This window comes from Oncorhynchus mykiss, chromosome 29 (assembly GCF_057628025.1).
Source record: "Oncorhynchus mykiss isolate SJ-2025 chromosome 29, ASM5762802v1, whole genome shotgun sequence".
NCBI lineage: Eukaryota > Metazoa > Chordata > Actinopteri > Salmoniformes > Salmonidae > Oncorhynchus > Oncorhynchus mykiss.
In genome coordinates, this window is record NC_143050.1 from 12,723,601 (window position 1) to 12,741,976 (window position 18,376).

Here is an 18,376-nt window from a genome sequence, read left to right on the forward strand (position 1 = left end):
GAGCCTATAATAACTGTCTCTTATAATTTGATTAAACGGAATGTTTGTTGTCCCACTGCCTGAGGTCTCTCAGCTGTCACTGACTGACCTTTGCCCTCTGCTATCCCTATAAGTTATTACGCCAAGCTGCGTCAGCAGGAAGTGGAGAGGGAGCGGGAGTTAGCTGAGAAGTACCGTGACCGTGCCCGGGAGCGTCGTGATGGCGTCAACAAGGACTACGAGGAGACAGAGCTCATCAGCACAACAGCCAATTACAGAGCAGTGGGGCCCACAGCCGAGGCGTGAGTTTTCCATAATGCTACTGTCTACTCCCCACCGGGAGTGGTGGTGTATGGACGTGTTCTGTATGAATGTCCATGGTGATGTATTGTGTCGACAGGGATAATTCAGCAGCTGAGAAGAGACGGCAGATGATCCAAGAGTCTAAGTTCTTGGGTGGTGACATGGAACACACTCACTTGGTGAAAGGGTTGGATTTTGCCCTTTTGCAGAAGGTCAGTCTACTGTCCTTTTCATGATGCTAGGGTTCATTAATAAACAGAAGCTGACCGCCCAGATTCTTGGTCTTTGCCATTAGAATAGCGTTTCAAGTTCCGGGGAGCTGATCTAGTGGTAGTTCTGCTGCCCCCTGACCAAAATGCCCCTAAGGGCAGTGGTTTGATTCCCTTTCCACCACTCACTTCCTGAGCTTTATCCCTCTTACTGTCTCCCCTATCTACATGTTTAACCTGGACCTGTCAATAAAACTTGAGTCACGTTTTAGATGCATTTTAACCTAAAATTAACGAATCTGAAGATGCTTGAGCTCAGATGATCAGTAACAGTCATGTAGTAGTTGTAGAATGCCAGCTATATTGTAGAAGATATCTGGTTTGAAGTATGCTGAAGCTAAGGGATGCTAATTTCTTGGCTGTTCCAATGGGACACACTGTCATTGCTCCCTCCCTCGCTGAAAAGAGTGAAAATACAAAGTAGGTCACCCTGTTCTATCACTCCTGCAGTGTAGACCCAGAGGTGAAGGAAACATCCTCTGCTGTGCCATATAATGGAACAAGCAAGGGACTGTGTCGACCTACAGGAAATAGTTGACATAGATATCATGCTTGTCTACTTGCAGGTACGTGCTGAGATCACCAGCAAGGAGAAGGAGGAGGAAGATATGATTGAAAAAGTAACAAAGGAAGTCAAGTATGTGTATTCATATTTTCCCCGCTCTTCATCATTATTTTCTCATAGCATAGAATGTTATTTTTTATCCTGAACGAGCTCTCCAGTGTCCTCATTCCAGAGAAATTAACCTGTATTCTTTCCTCCAGGAAAGAGATTGAACCAGAGGAGAAAATAGAGTTCAAGACACGTCTAGGTAAGTAATAGTCCTTATCTACTGGAATTTGAGCCCATTTATAGGTAAATCACTCCAGTTGGTTGGTGGTGTTGACGGTCTCTCTGCTCCACCCTCAGGAAGGAATATCTACCGGATCATGTTCAAGGGCCGCCAGTTTGAGAGGAATGAGCTGTTCCTGCCCGGCCGTATGGCATACGTAGTGGACCTGGAGGATGAGTACGCAGACACCGACATCCCCACCACACTGATCCGCAGCAAGGCCGACTGCCCCACCATGGAGGTCCGACTGCACTGCAGACCACAATAACATAGAATGTCTATTACAGTCATGGTTTATGTAGAGGTATGCATAACTTTTCTCTCTTCAGGCTCAGACAACTCTCACCACCAACGACATTGTCATCAGCAAGCTGACCCAGATCCTGTCCTACCTGCGACAAGGGACCCGCAACAAGAAGATGAAGAAGAAGGAAAAAGGAGGTTGGCCTTAATGACTTTGATTGGTTCACAACTGGATACTGATACCTACCCCTTTTTTCATGGCATCCGTTTGTTTATCTACAGTTCACAATTAAGTGATTTCCAGTGGTTTCTTCTTACAGGGGTGAAAATTGATGAGAAGAAAGTTCCAGGACCCGAGGCAGACGTAAGGTCAGTGTTGTGGCTCTCCATAAAGGCGGTTTTCATTTAAACACTTTCTGTTTCTTTGAAGATCTGTTGTTCCCATTGAACTTGAACCATTCCTTTCTCCATCCTAACAGCATCTTTGATGACATCGGGGACTACGCCCCATCTACCTCCAAGGCCATCCGGGACAAGGAGAAGGAACGCTACCGGGAGAAAGAGAGGGACCGGGAGCGGGACAGAGAGAGGGAGCGGGAGAGGGAGAGAGAAAGAGACAAGGAGGAAGAAAAGAGACGTCACAGCTACTTCGAGAAGCCCAGAGCAGATGACGATGAGACCGTGGAGACTGAGACAGGTAATTCATCAACCATATCATACAAATAACATGCTCTTTTTAAAATGTATTATTGATCCCCATTCAACCCAACTACACATTCTGACCTCTGGCCTGTCTATCCTCTTCGGACCATACAGGTCCAGGATCAGTGAAGGACCAGATCAAGCTGATCAATGAGAAGTTTGCAGCAACTCCCCAGTGGCCAGGAGAAACATATCCTTTTCACTGTTTGGGCCAGAGAGCCACATTATCTTGGCTTACATAGCTAGACTTGACAATGTCTTCATTCCCAGTGTTTAGACTGGATAGGGGGGACATGTGTCTTCATTCCCAGTGTTTAGACTGGATAGGGGGGGGGACATGTGTCTTCATTCCCAGTGTTTAGACTGGATAGGGGGGACATATGTCTTCATTCCCAGTGTTTAGACTGGATAGGGGGGGGACATGTGTCTTCATTCCCAGTGTTTAGACTGGATAGGGGGGACATATGTCTTCATTCCCAGTGTTTAGACTGGATAGGGGGGACATATGTCTTCATTCCTAGTGTTTAGACTGGATAGGGGGGACATATGTCTTCATTCCCAGTGTTTAGACTGGATAGAGGGGACATGTGTCTTCATTCCCAGTGTTTAGACTGGATAGAGGGGACATATGTCTTCATTCCCAGTGTTTAGACTGGATAGAGGGGACATGTGTCTTCATTCCCAGTGTTTAGACTGGATAGGGGGGACATATGTCTTCATTTCCAGTGTTTAGACTGGATAGGGGGGACATATGTCTTCATTCCCAGTGTTTAGACTGGATAGGGGGGACATATGTCTTCATTCCCAGTGTTTAGACTGGATAGGGGGGACATGTGTCTTCATTCCCAGTGTTTAGACTGGATAGGGGGGACATGTGTCTTCATTCCCAGTGTTTAGACTGGATAGAGGGGACATATGTCTTCATTCCCAGTGTTTAGACTGGATAGGGGGGACATGTGTCTTCATTCCCAGTGTTTAGACTGGATAGGGGGGACATGTGTCTTCATTCCCAGTGTTTAGACTGGATAGAGGGGACATATGTCTTCATTCCCAGTGTTTAGACTGGATAGGGGGGACATATGTCTTCATTCCCAGTGTTTAGACTGGATAGGGGGGACATGTGTCTTCATTCCCAGTGTTTAGACTGGATAGGGGGGACATGTGTCTTCATTCCCCGTGTTTAGACTGGATAGAGGGGACATATGTCTTCATTCCCAGTATTTAGACTGGATAGAGGGGACATATGTCTTCATTCCCAGTGTTTAGACTGGATAGAGGGGACATGTGTCTTCATTCCCAGTGTTTAGACTGGATAGAGGGGACATGTGTCTTCATTCCCAGTGTTTAGACTGGATAGAGGGGACATATGTCTTCATTCCCAGTGTTTAGACTGGATAGAGGGGACATATGTCGTCATTCCCAGTGTTTAGACTGGATAGAGGGGACATGTGTCGTCATTCCCAGTGTTTAGACTGGATAGAGGGGACATGTGTCTTCATTCCCAGTGTTTAGACTGGATAGAGGGGACATGTCTTCATTCCCAGTGTTTAGACTGGATAGAGGGGACATGTGTCTTCATTCCCAGTGTTTAGACTGGATAGAGGGGACATGTCTTCATTCCCAGTGTTTAGACTGGATAGAGGGGACATATGTCTTCATTCCCAGTGTTTAGACTGGATAGAGGGGACATATGTCTTCATTCCCAGTGTTTAGACTGGATAGGGGGGACATATGTCTTCATTCCCAGTGTTTAGACTGGATAGGGGGGACATGTGTCTTCATTCCCCGTGTTTAGACTGGATAGAGGGGACATGTGTCTTCATTCCCCGTGTTTAGACTGGATAGAGGGGACATATGTCTTCATTCCCAGTGTTTAGACTGGATAGAGGGGGCATATGTCTTCATTCCCAGTATTTAGACTGGATAGAGGGGACATATGTCTTCATTCCCAGTGTTTAGACTGGATAGGGGGGACATATGTCGTCATTCCCAGTGTTTAGACTGGATAGAGGGGACATATGTCTTCATTCCCAGTATTTAGACTGGATAGAGGGGACATGTGTCTTCATTCCCAGTGTTTAGACTGGATAGAGGGGACATGTGTCTTCATTCCCAGTGTTTAGACTGGATAGAGGGGACATATGTCTTCATTCCCCGTGTTTAGACTGGATAGAGGGGACATGTGTCTTCATTCCCAGTATTTAGACTGGATAGAGGGGACATATGTCTTCATTCCCAGTGTTTAGACTGGATAGGGGGGACATATGTCGTCATTCCCAGTGTTTAGACTGGATAGAGGGGACATGTGTCTTCATTCCCAGTGTTTAGACTGGATAGGGGGGACATGTGTCTTCATTCCCAGTGTTTAGACTGGATAGGGGGGACATGTGTCTTCATTCCCAGTGTTTAGACTGGATAGGGGGGACATGTGTCTTCATTCCCAGTATTTAGACTGGATAGAGGGGACATGTCTTGTCCGCTGGCCTCCTTAACTGCGAGCTACTGCTGGGTCGCGTGGCCGTAAAGAGGAGAAGCTCGGAGACTTCTTTGGCATGTCCAACAGCTATGCTGAGTGTTACCCAGCTACGTGAGTCCCCCGTCACATCACTGTACTTAAGTAGGGTGGACACTGGGCTTAATATACCAGGTCATTTGCTGTAGTGGATGTACCTGTGTGATATGGGCGTTCTCTCTCTGTTCTCAGTATGGACGACTTGGCTGTAGACAGTGATGAAGAGGTGGACTACACCAAGATGGACCAGGTTGGTGCTTCATCTTTCAATCCTTAGTCCCCTCCTAGATAGACCTTTGGGTTGATAGTCTGCCATCATGTCTTTCTAGTCATGTGACAGTTAGTTGTGGTGTGGTTGACATACTTTTGACCTCTGTTTTTGTCTCTGACCTCTATAGGGTAACAAGAAGGGTCCTCTGGGTCGCTGGGACTTTGACACTCAGGATGAATACAGTGAATACATGAACAACAAGGAGGCTCTGCCAAAGTAGGTTATCTTAGCGCTTTGTCTCAACAATGAACCTGGAATCCCTTGTTTCATACGTTCATTATAGCACACAGCGATAGACACATCATTGGATTCCTTGGCATTTCCATGAAAGGCTTTTAATTGGGCCAAGTAATTCAATATTAATTGCAGACAAACTGTGTTTGTCCTTTCAGGGCTGCTTTCCAGTATGGCATCAAGATGTCTGAGGGGAGGAAGACTCGCCGCTTCAAGGAGACCAATGAGAAGGCAGAGCTGGACAGGCAGTGGAAGAAGATCAGTGCTGTGAGTGGATGGTTTAATGGCTCTGTTAACAGGGTTGTGAGTGGGTGCTTTAATAGCTCTTAACAGGGTTGTGAGTGGACGGTTTAATGGCTCTTAGCAGGGTTGTCAGTGGACGGTTTAATGGCTCTGCCAACCTCTCTGGGATATGTGGGACGGTAGCGTCCCACCTCGCCAGTAAAAATGCAGGGCGCAAAATTAAAAACAACAAATCTCATAATTAAAATTCCTTAAGTATACAAGTATTTTACACCATTTTAAAGATATACTTCTTGTTAATCCAGCCACAGTGTCTGATTTCAAAAATGCTTTACAGCGAAAGCACCACAAACGATTTAGGTCACCACCAACTCACAGAAAAACACAGCCATTTTTTTCCAGCCAAAGAGAGGAGTCACAAAAAGTAGAAATTGAGAAAATTCATCACTAACCTTTGATCTTCATCAGATGACACTCATAGGACTTCATGTTACACAATACATGTATGTTTTGTTCGATAAAGTGCATATTTATGAAAATCTAATGATTTCAAAAAGGCTTTACGGCAAAAGCACACTTTGCGATTGTTAGGTCAGCGCCTAGCCACAAAACCATACAGCCATTTTCCAGCCAAGGTGAGGTGTCACAAGTCAGAAATAGCATTAAAATTAATCACTTAGCTTTGATCTTCATCTGATGGCACTCCCAGGTCTCCATGTTAGACAACAAATGTTTGTTTTGTTCGATAAAGTTAATCTTTATGTCCAAATACCTCCTTTTTGTTCGCGTTTAGTCCAGTAATCCAAATGCACAATGCACGGGCACTAAGTCCAGACAAAAAGTCAAAATGGTTCCAATAGTTTGTAGAAACATGTCAAACAATGTTTGTCATAAATCTTCAATAATATTCCAACAGGACAATTCCTTTGTCTTTAGAAATTAAATGGAACGGAGCTCGTGCTCACAGCCGCGTGCATGACTTAACTAATGGCTTTCAACCAGACCCCTGATTCAAACAGCTCTTATTCTCCCCCCTTCATAGTAGAAGCCTGAAACGTTCTGACTTTTGACATCTAGTGGAAGCCTTAGGAAGTGCAATCTGACCCCATAGACAGTATATTGGATGGGCAATCACTTAACTACAAACCTCAGATTTCCCACTTCCTGGATGGATTTCCCTCAGGTTTTCGCCTGCCATATCAGCTCTGTTATACTCAGACATTATTTTAACAGTTTTGGGAACTTTAGAGTTTTCTATCCAAATCTACTAATTATATGCATATCCTATGCAGGCAGTTTAATTTGGGCACGCTTTTCATCCAAAATTCCAAATGCTGACACCTACCCTAGTGAAGTTAACAGGGTTGTGAGTGGACGGTTTAATGGCTCTTAACAGGGTTGTGACAGTTATCAGGGTATACTGAGACATAAACCAGGAAAGGTTGTCTTATTAATCATGTGTTTTGTCTGCCACAGATCATTGAGAAGAGGAAGAAGGCTGAGGCAGATGGGTGAGTAAATTTCCTTCAGACATCCTACAGTTAGTGTACATGACTCAGCGCAGACAGACGGTAAGATGGTGGCGGGAGAGGACTGAGAGCAGACAGACAGTAAGATGGTGGTGGGAGAGGACTGAGAGCAGACAGATGGTGGTGGGAGCAGACTGAGAGCAGACAGTATATGATAGGAAGGTGGTGGTGGTATCTGAGAGACTTGTCGGAGCCGCTCACTGTGCTGTACAGTAGTGACCTGCATTTTGCTCACACTCCGAAAGGAGGAAAACGTCTCAAGTACAACTGCCTCATCTCTCCACTTCAGAAATACTGCATCATGCAAGATGCTGCCTAAAATATTCTCAAACATAAATGGTAGATTGTCAATTATGATGCTAAATGTTAAATTCCCACTGCTCTATATTAATTTTACTTTTTATTTCAGGGAGAAACCGAAGAGGCCAAAGTATTAATGTTCTCCCGTCTTGCATAATTTGGAACATGTTGAAAATCTTGCAATATATTGTATGCTAAAAATCCTGTTTGTATTTTGTGGAATACTAGATTGTGTATTATGATTACTTTATCTTTTGTCTTAGACATGTAACCATGGAAATGTAACCATGAATGAGAATTGGAGCACAATGTTATGCAGCTTTTACAAACTGTCAATGTCTCTTAGGTAACATCCAATAAATAAGAATGAAAAAAAAGTTTCTTGCTTTGTCATACATTTTATTTCTAAGAAATATCATACGACAAACACTTGACTTTTTCCACATTTTGTTAGTGTAGATCTACACAAAATACTCTGTCAAAGTAGAAAAATTCTAACATTTGGAAAAAAAAAACACATTTTGATTAGATAAATATTCAACCACCTGAGTCAATACATGTTAGAATCACCTTTGGCAGCGATTACAGCTGTGAGTCTTTCTGGGAAGTTTTCCACACCTGGATTGTCCAACATTTGACAATCTTTATTAAGTGCTGTCAAATTGGTTGATGATCATTGTTAGACAACCATTTTCAGGTCTTCCCATAAACTTACAAGCAGATTTAAGTCAACTACTTAAGCCACTCAGGGACATTCACTGTCTTGGTAAGCAACTCCAGTGTAGATTTGGCTTTGTGTTTTAGGTTATTGTCCTGCTGAAAGGTTAATCTCCCAGTGTCTGGTGGAAAGCAGACTGAACCAAGTTTTCCTCTAGGATTTTGCTTGTGCTTATCTCCATTCCGTTTACTTTTTGTATCTTAACTCCCCAACTATTACAAGCCATACCCATAACCATGATGCAGCCAGCACTATCCTTGAAAATATGGCGTGAGATGCTCTGTAAGGTATTGGATTAGCCCCAAACATAAATTCACTTGTTCTTTGCCACATTTATTGCAGTATAACTTTATTGCCTTGTTGCAAAAAGGAATATTCTAATTCTGTACAGGCTTTCGTTTCACTCTTGTCAGTTGGGTTAGTATTGTGGAGTAACTACAACGCTGTTGCTCCATTAAACGCTAACCGTTTTAAAGTCACCATTTGGCCTCATGGTGAAATCACTGAGCAGTTTCCTTCATCTGAGTTATGAAGGACACCTGTGTCTTTGTAGTGACAGTGTATTGATACACCATCCAAAGTGTAATTAACTTCACCGTGCTCAAAATGACTGCTTTTTACATTTTTATACATATAGGTGCCCTTTGCGAGGAATTTGAAAATCTCCCTGGTCTTTGTGGTTGAATCTGTGTATGAAATTCACTGCTTGACTGAGGGGCCTTACAATTATCTGGGTGTGGGGTACAGAGATGAGGTAGTCAGTGTTAAACACTATTGCACAGAGTCCATGCAACTTATGACTTAACTACATTTGTACTCCTGAACAAAAATAAACCCAACATGTAAAAAGTGTTGGTCCCATGTTTCATGAGCTGAAATAATATGTTCCATATGCTCAGAAATATTGTACACAGATTTGTGTACATTCCTGTTAGTGAGCATTTCTACTTTTCCAAGATAATCCATCTACCTGTCAGGTGTGGCCAAGAAGCTGATTCAACAGCATGATCATTACACAGGCGCTGGGGACAAAAAGGCCAGTAAAATGTGCAGTTTTGTCACAACACAATACCACAGATGCTTTGAGGGGGCATGATGACTGCAGGAATGTCCACCAGAGCTGTTGCCAGAGAATTTAATGTTCATGTCTCTACCTTAAGCTGCCCCCAACGTTGTTTTAAAGAATTATGCCCAACCGGCCTCACAACCGTAGACCGTATGGCGTCGTGTGGGCGAGCGGTTTGCTGATGTCAACTTAGTGAACCCCAGTGCCCCATGGTGGAGGTGGGGTTATGGTACGGGCAGGCATAAGCTACGGATAACGAACACAATGGCATTTTATCGATGGCAATTTGAAAGCAGAAATACCGTGACGAGATCCATTGTCGTGCCATTCAACCGTCACCATCACATGTTTAGAATTGAATAAAACTGACATTTTTCTTTGGCATCACCTTCCATTAAAATAATCACATACATTCTCACATAACATACACATTTAAACCAGTGAGGACATTAATACATTCACTCCAATGACCACTGACCCAACTGCACTAGATAGATAAGTACATATTCCGATACCTTTAATTTTGTATTTAGTAGTCCAACAGCACAAGGAAGGAATGAATGTTTGAACATGTTCTTCTTGGCCATGGGCATTCTGAAGAGCCGGCCAGAGGGAAGCCTCTTGAACTGAGGGTGTAGAGGGTGGGAGGGGTCGCCAACGACAGCCAGTGTCTTCTGTTTGGTTGCCTTGTGGAATAGAATGCTCATGTGTGCCTGTGGTCGACCAATTCCTTTGCTGACTGTGTGTACTATTCTGGTCAGTTTGCTTTTGCTCCTCATGCTCAGATTATCATAGCAGACTGTCATATTGAACGTGAGGATGCTCTCCACCAAGCTGCTGTACACCTTCTCCAGAACATCCTGGCTGAACCCAAACCCCTTTAATTTCCTGATTAAGAACAGGTGTTGGCTTGCTTTCAAAAAAAATACAGTCTGCATTCTCTTTAAAACTCAGCTTGTTATCAGCATAATAATGCAGGCATCATGTCACAAGGATCCTGGAAGCTGAAAATGTCCCAGTTCTACCATGGCCTACATACTCACCAGACATGTCACCCATTGAGAATGTTTTGGATGCTCTGGATCGACGTGTACGACAGCGTGTTCCAGAGCCCTTCAATATCCAACAACTTTGCACAACCATTGAAGAGGAGTGGGACAACATTCCACAGGCCACAATCAACAGCCTGATCAACTCTATGCAAAGGAGATGTGATGCGTTGCGCTGCATGAGGCAAATGGTGATCACACCAGATACTGACTGGTTTTCTGATCCACGCCTCTACCTTTATTTTAAGGTATCTGATCAACAGATGCATGTCTGTATTCCCAGGCATGTGAAATCCATAGATTAGGGCCTAATTAATTAATTTCAATTGACTGATTTACTTTGAAATTGTTGCATGTTGCGTTTATATTTTTGGTCAGTATATTTAGGCTTGCCATAACTGAGGGGATGAATACTTATTGACTCAAGACATTTCAGCATTAAAGGTTTTACACATTTAAAAATAAATGTCAAAAAGTGGACAACAAATCTCAATTCAATCTATTTTAAATTCTGGCTGCAACAACAAAATGTGGAAAAAGTCAAGGGGTGAGAAAACTTTCTGAAGGCACTAACAACATACAATTTGAGCTTGGTTTGTTATTATTTTACCATCACCTAAATTACAATAATCCCCAAATGAATATAGCAGAAAAAAATAAGTTTAATCCAGTCCATGGCCTAAATGTGTAGTTCAAAGAAGTTGTGAAAACTACACTATGTAACCAAATATATCTTTCCCATATAAGCTTTCTTTGACAGCCAAAGCCAAATATATACATGTGTTTGTCTATAATTTTGTTATGAGTTCTTCACTCTCCATGTCAGACTCTTGTTCTTTACTCTGTAGAATACAATACATGGTGTTAGGCATAAAATATTAGTTTCATACACTGTCCACTGCTTCATATGTTCCATGACCCAACAGAAGAGATGAAGTTTAGTGTCTTACCAGGAAGAGGAGTGTGTGGTGTATGATGAGTTCTCTGGTGAGGCGCACCATGTTTGTGTTCATGGCCAGCTCCTGGAACAGTGTTGGGACAAACACCAGCGCCAGGTTCTGAGCTGTCATACGGTTCTCCACATTGTACAGCTGAACTCTAGAAAGAGGTTGGCAACGATGAGCATTAGTCATGCAGGATCATTTTGTTGCCCTGTTAAAATCTTACAATCATTGATCATGTGTTGTTCTTACATGTAGAAGTGTCCACACAGGGCGTTGAGTGTGATTCTGTTGTCAGGGGGCAGCTTTTTCAGGAGTCTGCGGTAGGTAGCCAGTCTAAGGTTCTCTTCTGTCTGGGCTATGGTGACACAGGCAATGAATGAGAACCCCATTACTCAAAGTACAGCTTGTATTGAACAACTTGTTCATCTAGATCAGCGCTACTCCAATAGTATTTGAGAAGATCCGGTCACACAAATTTCCTAGGTGGCAAAGATCTGGATATATATTGTAATTTAAAATCGACATAGTAACAAACCCCTACCTCGTGACCCAAACTGTTCACACCCCTCTTGTTAGCGGAGAGAAAATAGTGCAGTTTAGAAGCTAATTTCCTGAAATTCGACACGTTTTGCCATGTCTTATGTTGAGTGTTCATACGTCTGAGTGACTCAAACATTACCTCAAAATGTAAGAAAAAAAACCTTGGCATGTAATCCGGACATGATAACTACAAGGCTTTCTGGACACTATAACTACAGGGCTTTCTGACACGATAACTACAAGGCTTTCTGGACACGATAACTACAAGGCTTTCTGGACACGATAACTACAAGGCTTTCTGGACACGATAACTACAAGGCTTTCTGGACACGATAACTACAAGGCTTTCTGGACACGATAACTAGTTCCAGTGTCGCGTTGGATAATCATAGCCTGCTAGCTAACATAGCATCCCTCGGTTTGAGTAGGCTAAACTAGCTAGCTGTATTTGCTAGCTAAGTAAGTGCAAGTGAAAAAAATAGAAATATAACTAGATCTCTCTCAGAAGAAATTCATTTGTTAAAAACGAATGTCTTTCTCTCTGAGTCAACTACTCATCACATTTTATGCACTGCAGTGTTGGCTAGCTGTAGATTATGCTTTAAATACTAGATTCCTTCTCTGATCCTTTGATTGGATGGACAACATGTCAGTTCATGCTGCAAGAGCTCTGATTGGTTGGAGGACGTCCTCCGGAAGTGATCATAATTACTGTGTAAGTCTATGGAAGGGGGTAAGAACCATGAGACTCCTAGGTTTTGTGTTGAAGTTAATGTACCCAGAGGAGAACAGGAGCTAGCTGTCCTCCGGCTACACCATGGTGCTACCCTACAGAGTGCTGTTGAGGCTACTGTAGACCATCATTGCAAAACAGTGTGTTTTAATCAATTATTTGATGACTTGAAAATATTTAGTATAGTTGTATCGAAAAAGGATAACTTTTTTAATGTTTCACTATTTTTATTATTATGAAATTCACTGGAGGACGGTCCTCCCTTTCCTCCACTGGTGGCAAACAATAATGAAGGCACTACGGATGGGGGTGTGAACATGTGGGTCTGGGCAGGTGAGATGTAGTCATTGTTTGTGTACGTCTGTAAGTTGTTGTTCAGATGTACAGTTGAAGTCGGAAGTTTACATGCACTTAGGTTGGAGTCATTAAAACTCGTTTTTCAACCACTCCACAAATTTCGTGTTAATAAACTATAGTTTTGGAAAGTCGGTTAGGACATCAACTTTGTGCATAACACAAGTAATTTTTCCAACAATTGTTTACAGACAGATTATTTCACTTATAATTCACGGTATCACAATTCCAGTGGGTCAGACGTTTACATATACTAAGTTGACTGCCTTTAAACAGCTTGGAAAATTCCAGAAAATGATGTCATGGCTTTAGAAGCTTCTGATAGGCTAATTGACATCATTTGAGTCAATTGGAGGTGTACCTGTGGATGTATTTCAGGCCTACCTTCAAACTCAGTGCCTCTTTGCTTGACATCATGGGGGAATCAAAAGAAATCAGCCAAAACCTCAGAAAACAAATTGTAGACCTACACAAGTCTGGTTCATCCTTGGGAGCAATTTCCACATTCATCTGTACAAACAATAGTACGCAAGTATAAACACAATGGGACCACGCAGCCGTCATAACGCTCAGGAAGAAAACGCGTTCTGTCTCGTAGATATGAACATACTTTGGTGCGAAAAGTGCAAATCAATCCCAGAACAGCAGCAAGGGACCTTGTGAAGATGCTGGAGGAAACAGGTACAAAAGTATTTATATCCACAATAAAATGAGTCCTATATCAACATATCCTGAAAGGCCGCTCAACAAGAAATAAGCCACTGCTCCAAAACCGCCATTAAAAAAACAGACTACGGTTTGCAACTGCACATGGGGACAAAGATCGTAGTTTTTGGAGAAATGTCCTCTGGTCTGATGAAACAAAAATAGAACTGTTTGGCCATAATGACCATCGTTGTGTTTGGAGGAAAAAGGGGGAGGCTTGCAAGCCGAAGAACACCATCCCAACTGTGAAGCATGGGGGTGGCAGAATCATGTTGTGGGGGTGGCAGAATCATGTTGTGGGGGTGCTTTGCTGCAGGAGGGAATGGTGCACTTCACAAAATAGATGGCATCATGAGGGTGGAAAATCATGTGGATATATTGAAGCAACATCTTAAGGACAACAAAGTCAAGGTATTGGAGTGGCCATCACAAAGCCCTGACCTCAATCCTATATAAAATTGGTGGGCAGAACTGAAAAAGCGTGTGCGAGCAAGGAGGCCTACAAACCTGACTCAGTTACACCAGCTCTGTCAGGAGGAATGGGCCGAATTTCACCCAACTTATTGTGGAAAGCTTGTGGAAGGCTACCCAAAATGTTTGACCCAAGCTAAACAATGTAAAAGGCAATTCTACCAAATACTAATTGAGTATGTAAACTTCTGACCAACTGGGAATGTGATGAAAGAAATGAAAGCTGAAATAAATAATTCTCTCTACTATTATTCTGACATTTCACATTCTTAAAATAAAGTGGTGATCCTAACTGACGTAAGACAGGGCATTTTTACTATGATTAAATTTCAGGAATTGTGAAAAACTGAGTTTAAATGTATTTGGCTAAGGTGTATGTAAACTTCTGACCAAACTGTATAGTATAGTATAGTATATTATATTATATTATATATATATATATATATATATATATATATATATATATAAAAATAAATGTTTGTAACTGGTAAAAAGTAAATAAATAAAAAATGAAGAAAATAAATATTATACAACATACAAAATATGAATGAGAAGGTCAGAGGGGAGGGAATTCCGACCTCATCCAATGGGTTTTGAGAAGAGGGAGAGAAGAGAGGACACGAGGAATCAAGGAAATACATTCTCTCTGGGGTTGTTTAAGATGCAAAGGACAGTACCTGCAGCCTTGACCCACAGTTCCCTTTGTGTCTGAGGGATGAGCACCACCTGCTGGCGGACATACTGCTTCAGGGCCCCTGCAGCGTCCAGGAGACCCTGTTCATCTTTCTCCAGAGGGGCAGTTTTAGGTGATCTGCTGAGGGCTTCCACCAGACTGCTGACCTTAGTGGCCAAGCCACAGCGCCGGTACAGCCCATCCACCTTCAGGCCTGGGAGGGAGACAGAAGAGGAGCAGAGCAGATTAACCAGTTGTGAGAATTCATGTTCCTGCCGGAAACTGGTTATCCAGATCACTACAATACTTGTTCCAGTCTCAAATGGCTTGTAGCCGACACTCACCATACTGTGTGATGTGTGAGATACACCTCTCAATGGCAGGGGGCACATTGCCAATGGCGTTGGGTGGCAGCTCGTACAGTGATGGGCGCTGCTTCCTCTTTGTGGTCACTGCCCGTTTCAGTAGGCTGTGCCAGGACTGACAGCTGTGGTCTCGTTCAAACTGCATGGACATGGTTCTAGCAGGAAGAAGAGATGGATGCATAGGAGACCATCCTTTGAATGACAGATGCTGAAATACGTTTGGGAACCATTGCTATGACATCAAGTACAATGGAATGCAACTTGTTATAACAAAGTGTTCCTGTGGTGCTGACCTCTCTCCAGTGACCAGCTCTATGGTGTTCTCAGAGGAATCTATCTCTGTGGGCAGAAAAGAACACTGTCATATTACTTTATCATGATACTTCTGCTCCTCTACACAAGGCATGTAGAGAAAAATCATGTTGTGTAAATATGCAGACAATGAGGTGTGACTCACTGTATTGAGTCTCAGGGTTGAGTGTTAGCCTCTCTCTGTGGCGCTGCTGGTCAGTAGGATAGACGAGGACCTGACCTCCACGGAGCACTGCCCAGACCTCAGTGTGCTGCAGGCCTCCTCCCTCCCTCAGAGACACCCGGGACACAGCAAACACCCCGTCCAGCTCCTCCTCATCTATGGGCCCGGGCAACACCACCTGGTAGGGGGAGAACATATGATTAGTTTTAACCCACATTACTATATCTATCTGTGTTATCTGTAGGCCTACTCTCTGCTCAGGAAAGCTGACACAAAGGTCTCTATTATCATACAGCGTATGGAACACTGTACCTACAGTCCTTAATACTCCCAGATTGATAAACACACAGCTGTTATTGTATTACCCTGAGAATATGAAGCAGGTGATTCAGTAGATCCTCTTCAGTGTCAGCATTGCACACCAACGCGTCCGTCAGAGTCACCATTTCAAACTCATGAGTCGATCTGTGGGGGAGGAGGAAATCAACAAATCCCCCTTATATCTTATAAACCGTATTAAAACATTTAAAATCTTAAAAATGGAAATGTCTCCTACAATGTTAACGTCATAAGGTTGCAGTACCCGTTGGAGCTGTGGAAAATGGAGATGACCTCCCTCAGGTCCAGAACATCACAGGCTGCAGAGTCATTCTCCTGGGAGAACAGGAAGCGGTCCTCCTCCAACTTCCCATGGAGCTCCTCCTCTCCTGCGCACACAGTTTTACACCCATTAAGAAGTCGCCTTTTATAGCAAACGATAGGCTTTTAGGCTATTGTGATATGCCCATAGTATATGGGTACCTGCAGCAGGAGGAGGGTCAGAGGTGCCCAGCAGAGACCCTGTGACCTGATGAACATAGGCAGGGGCATCTGTAAAAGAGAAAAACAAACATATTTGAAGCATAATGAACAAGACAGACATTTTGATGTACTGACTGATATCATGAAAGTGACAAGTTGAGACTAAGCAAAGACAAAACAACAGCAGTGCTGTGGATCTTAGGCTGCAATTACACAGTCAGACAAATTCAGATCATTTTTTCACTAATTTCGACCAATCAGATCAGATATTTTGGATCTCAGAGCCTGGACCCCTGAAGTCAGTATCTGTGGATCTTAGAGGACCCCTGATATTAGTACCTGTGTATTCGTTGTGTCTGAGCAGCTCCGTCTGCATGGCCTGTCCAGCCCGCTCTGCCAGGGAGATGGGCGTGGGGCACTGAGAGTCCCCTGAGTGGCACAGGACCCGGGCCCCCGAGCACAGCAATGACATGGTCTCTGGGACATTAGGGCCACACACCACCTCACACAGCCTCTGGAGGACACAGGGTGAGGGGAGGATGTCATAACAACAAATATCATTCAGCACAGTCTGTCCTGTACAGACCCTGGGAGGTTTAGGTGTATTTTCCTATCTTTGAGGATTGATAGGAATCAGAATAGGATGCATACATGTAACAACACAAGTTAGGAAGGGATCTGAACAAAAACCAGATGAACTACACTGTCTTCTGCTGGATGAGAGCAGCAGTGTAGTCTGAGAAAGGGGCTGAAGCTGGGATTGGGGCTGGGATTTGGTCTGAGGCTGGGTTTGGGGCTGGGATTTGGGCTGAGGCTGGGTTTGGGGCTGAGACTGGGTTTGGGGCTGAGACTGGGTTTGGGGCTGGGATTTGAGCTGAGGCTGGATTTGGGGCTGGGGGTTGGGGCTGGAGTTGGGGCTGGGATTTGAGCTGAGGCTGGGTTTGGGGCTGGGATTTAAGCTGAGCCTGGGTTTGGGGCTGGGATTTAAGCTGAGCCTGGGTTTGGGGCTGGGATTTGAGCTGAGGCTGGGTTTGGGGCTGGGATTTGGTCTGAGGCTGGGTTTGGGGCTGGGATTTGGGCTGAGGCTGGGTTTGGGGCTGAGACTGGGTTTGGGGCTGAGGCTGGGTTTGGGGCTGGGATTTGAGCTGAGGCTGGATTTGGGGCTGGGGGTTGGGGCTGGAGTTGGGGCTGGGATTTGAGCTGAGGCTGGGTTTGGGGCTGGGATTTAAGCTGAGCCTGGGTTTGGGGCTGGGATTTAAGCTGAGCCTGGGTTTGGGGCTGGGATTTGAGCTGAGGCTGGGTTTGGGGCTGGGATTTGGGCTGAGGCTGGGTTTGGGGCTGAGGCTGAGTTTGGGGCTGAGGCTGGATTTGGGGTTGGGGCTGAGGCTGGGTTTGGGGTTGGGGCTGAGGCTGGGGCTGAGGCTGAGGCTGGGGTTGGGGCTGATGCTAGGTTTGGGGTTGGGGCTGAGACTGGGGTTGGTGCTGAGGCTGGGGCAGGGGATGAGACCTGGGGTTGGGGCAGGGGATGAGACCTGGGGTTGGGGCAGGGGATGAGACCTGGGGTTGGGGCAGGGGATGAGACCTGGGGTTGGGACAGGGGCTGAGACCTGGGGTTGAGACCTGGGGTTGGGGCAGGGGCTGAGACCTGGGGTTGGGGCTGAGACTGAGACGGGTTGGGGCTGAGACTTGGGGCTGGGGTTGGGGCTGAGACCTGGGGCAGGGGCTGGGACTGAGACCTGGGGTTGGGGCTGTGGTTAGGACTGGGGTTGGGGCTGTGGTTAGGACTGGGGATGGGGCTGTGGTTAGGACTGGGGATGGGGCTGTGGTTAGGACTGGGGATGGGACCTGGGGCTGGGGCTGGGGCTGTGACCTGGGGTTGGGGCAGGGGCTGTGACCTGGGGTTGGGGCAGGGGCTGTGACCTGGGGTTGGGGCAGGGGCTGTGACCTGGGGTTGGGGCTGTGGTTAGGACTGGGGTTGGGGCTGTGGTTAGGACTGGGGATGGGGCTGTGGTTAGGACTGGGGATGGGGCTGTGGTTAGGACTGGGGATGGGGCTGTGACCTGG

The 18,376-nt window shown here is 44.8% G+C and overlaps 2 protein-coding genes across 4 annotated transcripts in view; one reads left to right on the forward strand and one right to left on the reverse strand.

Annotated features, from left to right (window-relative positions):
- Positions 1 to 7,873, forward strand: part of ik (IK cytokine) — a 9,348-nt gene extending 1,475 nt beyond the window's left edge. Inside the window, exons 5-19 of the mRNA XM_090226537.1 lie at positions 114 to 281; positions 380 to 494; positions 1,118 to 1,188; positions 1,317 to 1,363; positions 1,462 to 1,625; positions 1,714 to 1,825; positions 1,948 to 1,996; positions 2,107 to 2,324; positions 2,444 to 2,517; positions 4,831 to 4,916; positions 5,034 to 5,091; positions 5,240 to 5,328; positions 5,505 to 5,613; positions 7,066 to 7,100; positions 7,528 to 7,873. Coding sequence (XP_090082663.1) covers positions 114 to 281; positions 380 to 494; positions 1,118 to 1,188; positions 1,317 to 1,363; positions 1,462 to 1,625; positions 1,714 to 1,825; positions 1,948 to 1,996; positions 2,107 to 2,324; positions 2,444 to 2,517; positions 4,831 to 4,916; positions 5,034 to 5,091; positions 5,240 to 5,328; positions 5,505 to 5,613; positions 7,066 to 7,100; positions 7,528 to 7,555 — 1,423 coding nt within the window. The 3' untranslated portion in view covers positions 7,556 to 7,873. The remainder of the gene's footprint in view (positions 1 to 113; positions 282 to 379; positions 495 to 1,117; positions 1,189 to 1,316; positions 1,364 to 1,461; positions 1,626 to 1,713; positions 1,826 to 1,947; positions 1,997 to 2,106; positions 2,325 to 2,443; positions 2,518 to 4,830; positions 4,917 to 5,033; positions 5,092 to 5,239; positions 5,329 to 5,504; positions 5,614 to 7,065; positions 7,101 to 7,527) is intronic.
- LOC110510177 (arf-GAP with Rho-GAP domain, ANK repeat and PH domain-containing protein 1) overlaps positions 7,797 to 18,376 on the reverse strand; it is a 22,010-nt gene continuing 11,430 nt past the window's right edge. For 2 of the 3 annotated variants that reach the window (XM_021591546.3, XM_090226535.1), the window contains exons 14-24: positions 16,652 to 16,826; positions 16,313 to 16,381; positions 16,095 to 16,218; positions 15,877 to 15,976; positions 15,494 to 15,689; positions 15,330 to 15,375; positions 15,016 to 15,191; positions 14,676 to 14,885; positions 11,445 to 11,550; positions 11,202 to 11,349; positions 7,797 to 11,093 (exon numbers count right to left, since the gene is read on the reverse strand). In XM_021591546.3, the coding sequence (XP_021447221.3) occupies positions 11,040 to 11,093; positions 11,202 to 11,349; positions 11,445 to 11,550; positions 14,676 to 14,885; positions 15,016 to 15,191; positions 15,330 to 15,375; positions 15,494 to 15,689; positions 15,877 to 15,976; positions 16,095 to 16,218; positions 16,313 to 16,381; positions 16,652 to 16,826 (1,404 nt within the window). In that variant the 3' untranslated portion in view covers positions 7,797 to 11,039. The remainder of the gene's footprint in view (positions 11,094 to 11,201; positions 11,350 to 11,444; positions 11,551 to 14,675; positions 14,886 to 15,015; positions 15,192 to 15,329; positions 15,376 to 15,493; positions 15,690 to 15,876; positions 15,977 to 16,094; positions 16,219 to 16,312; positions 16,382 to 16,651; positions 16,827 to 18,376) is intronic. The other variant, XR_016493209.1, reaches the window with a different exon arrangement.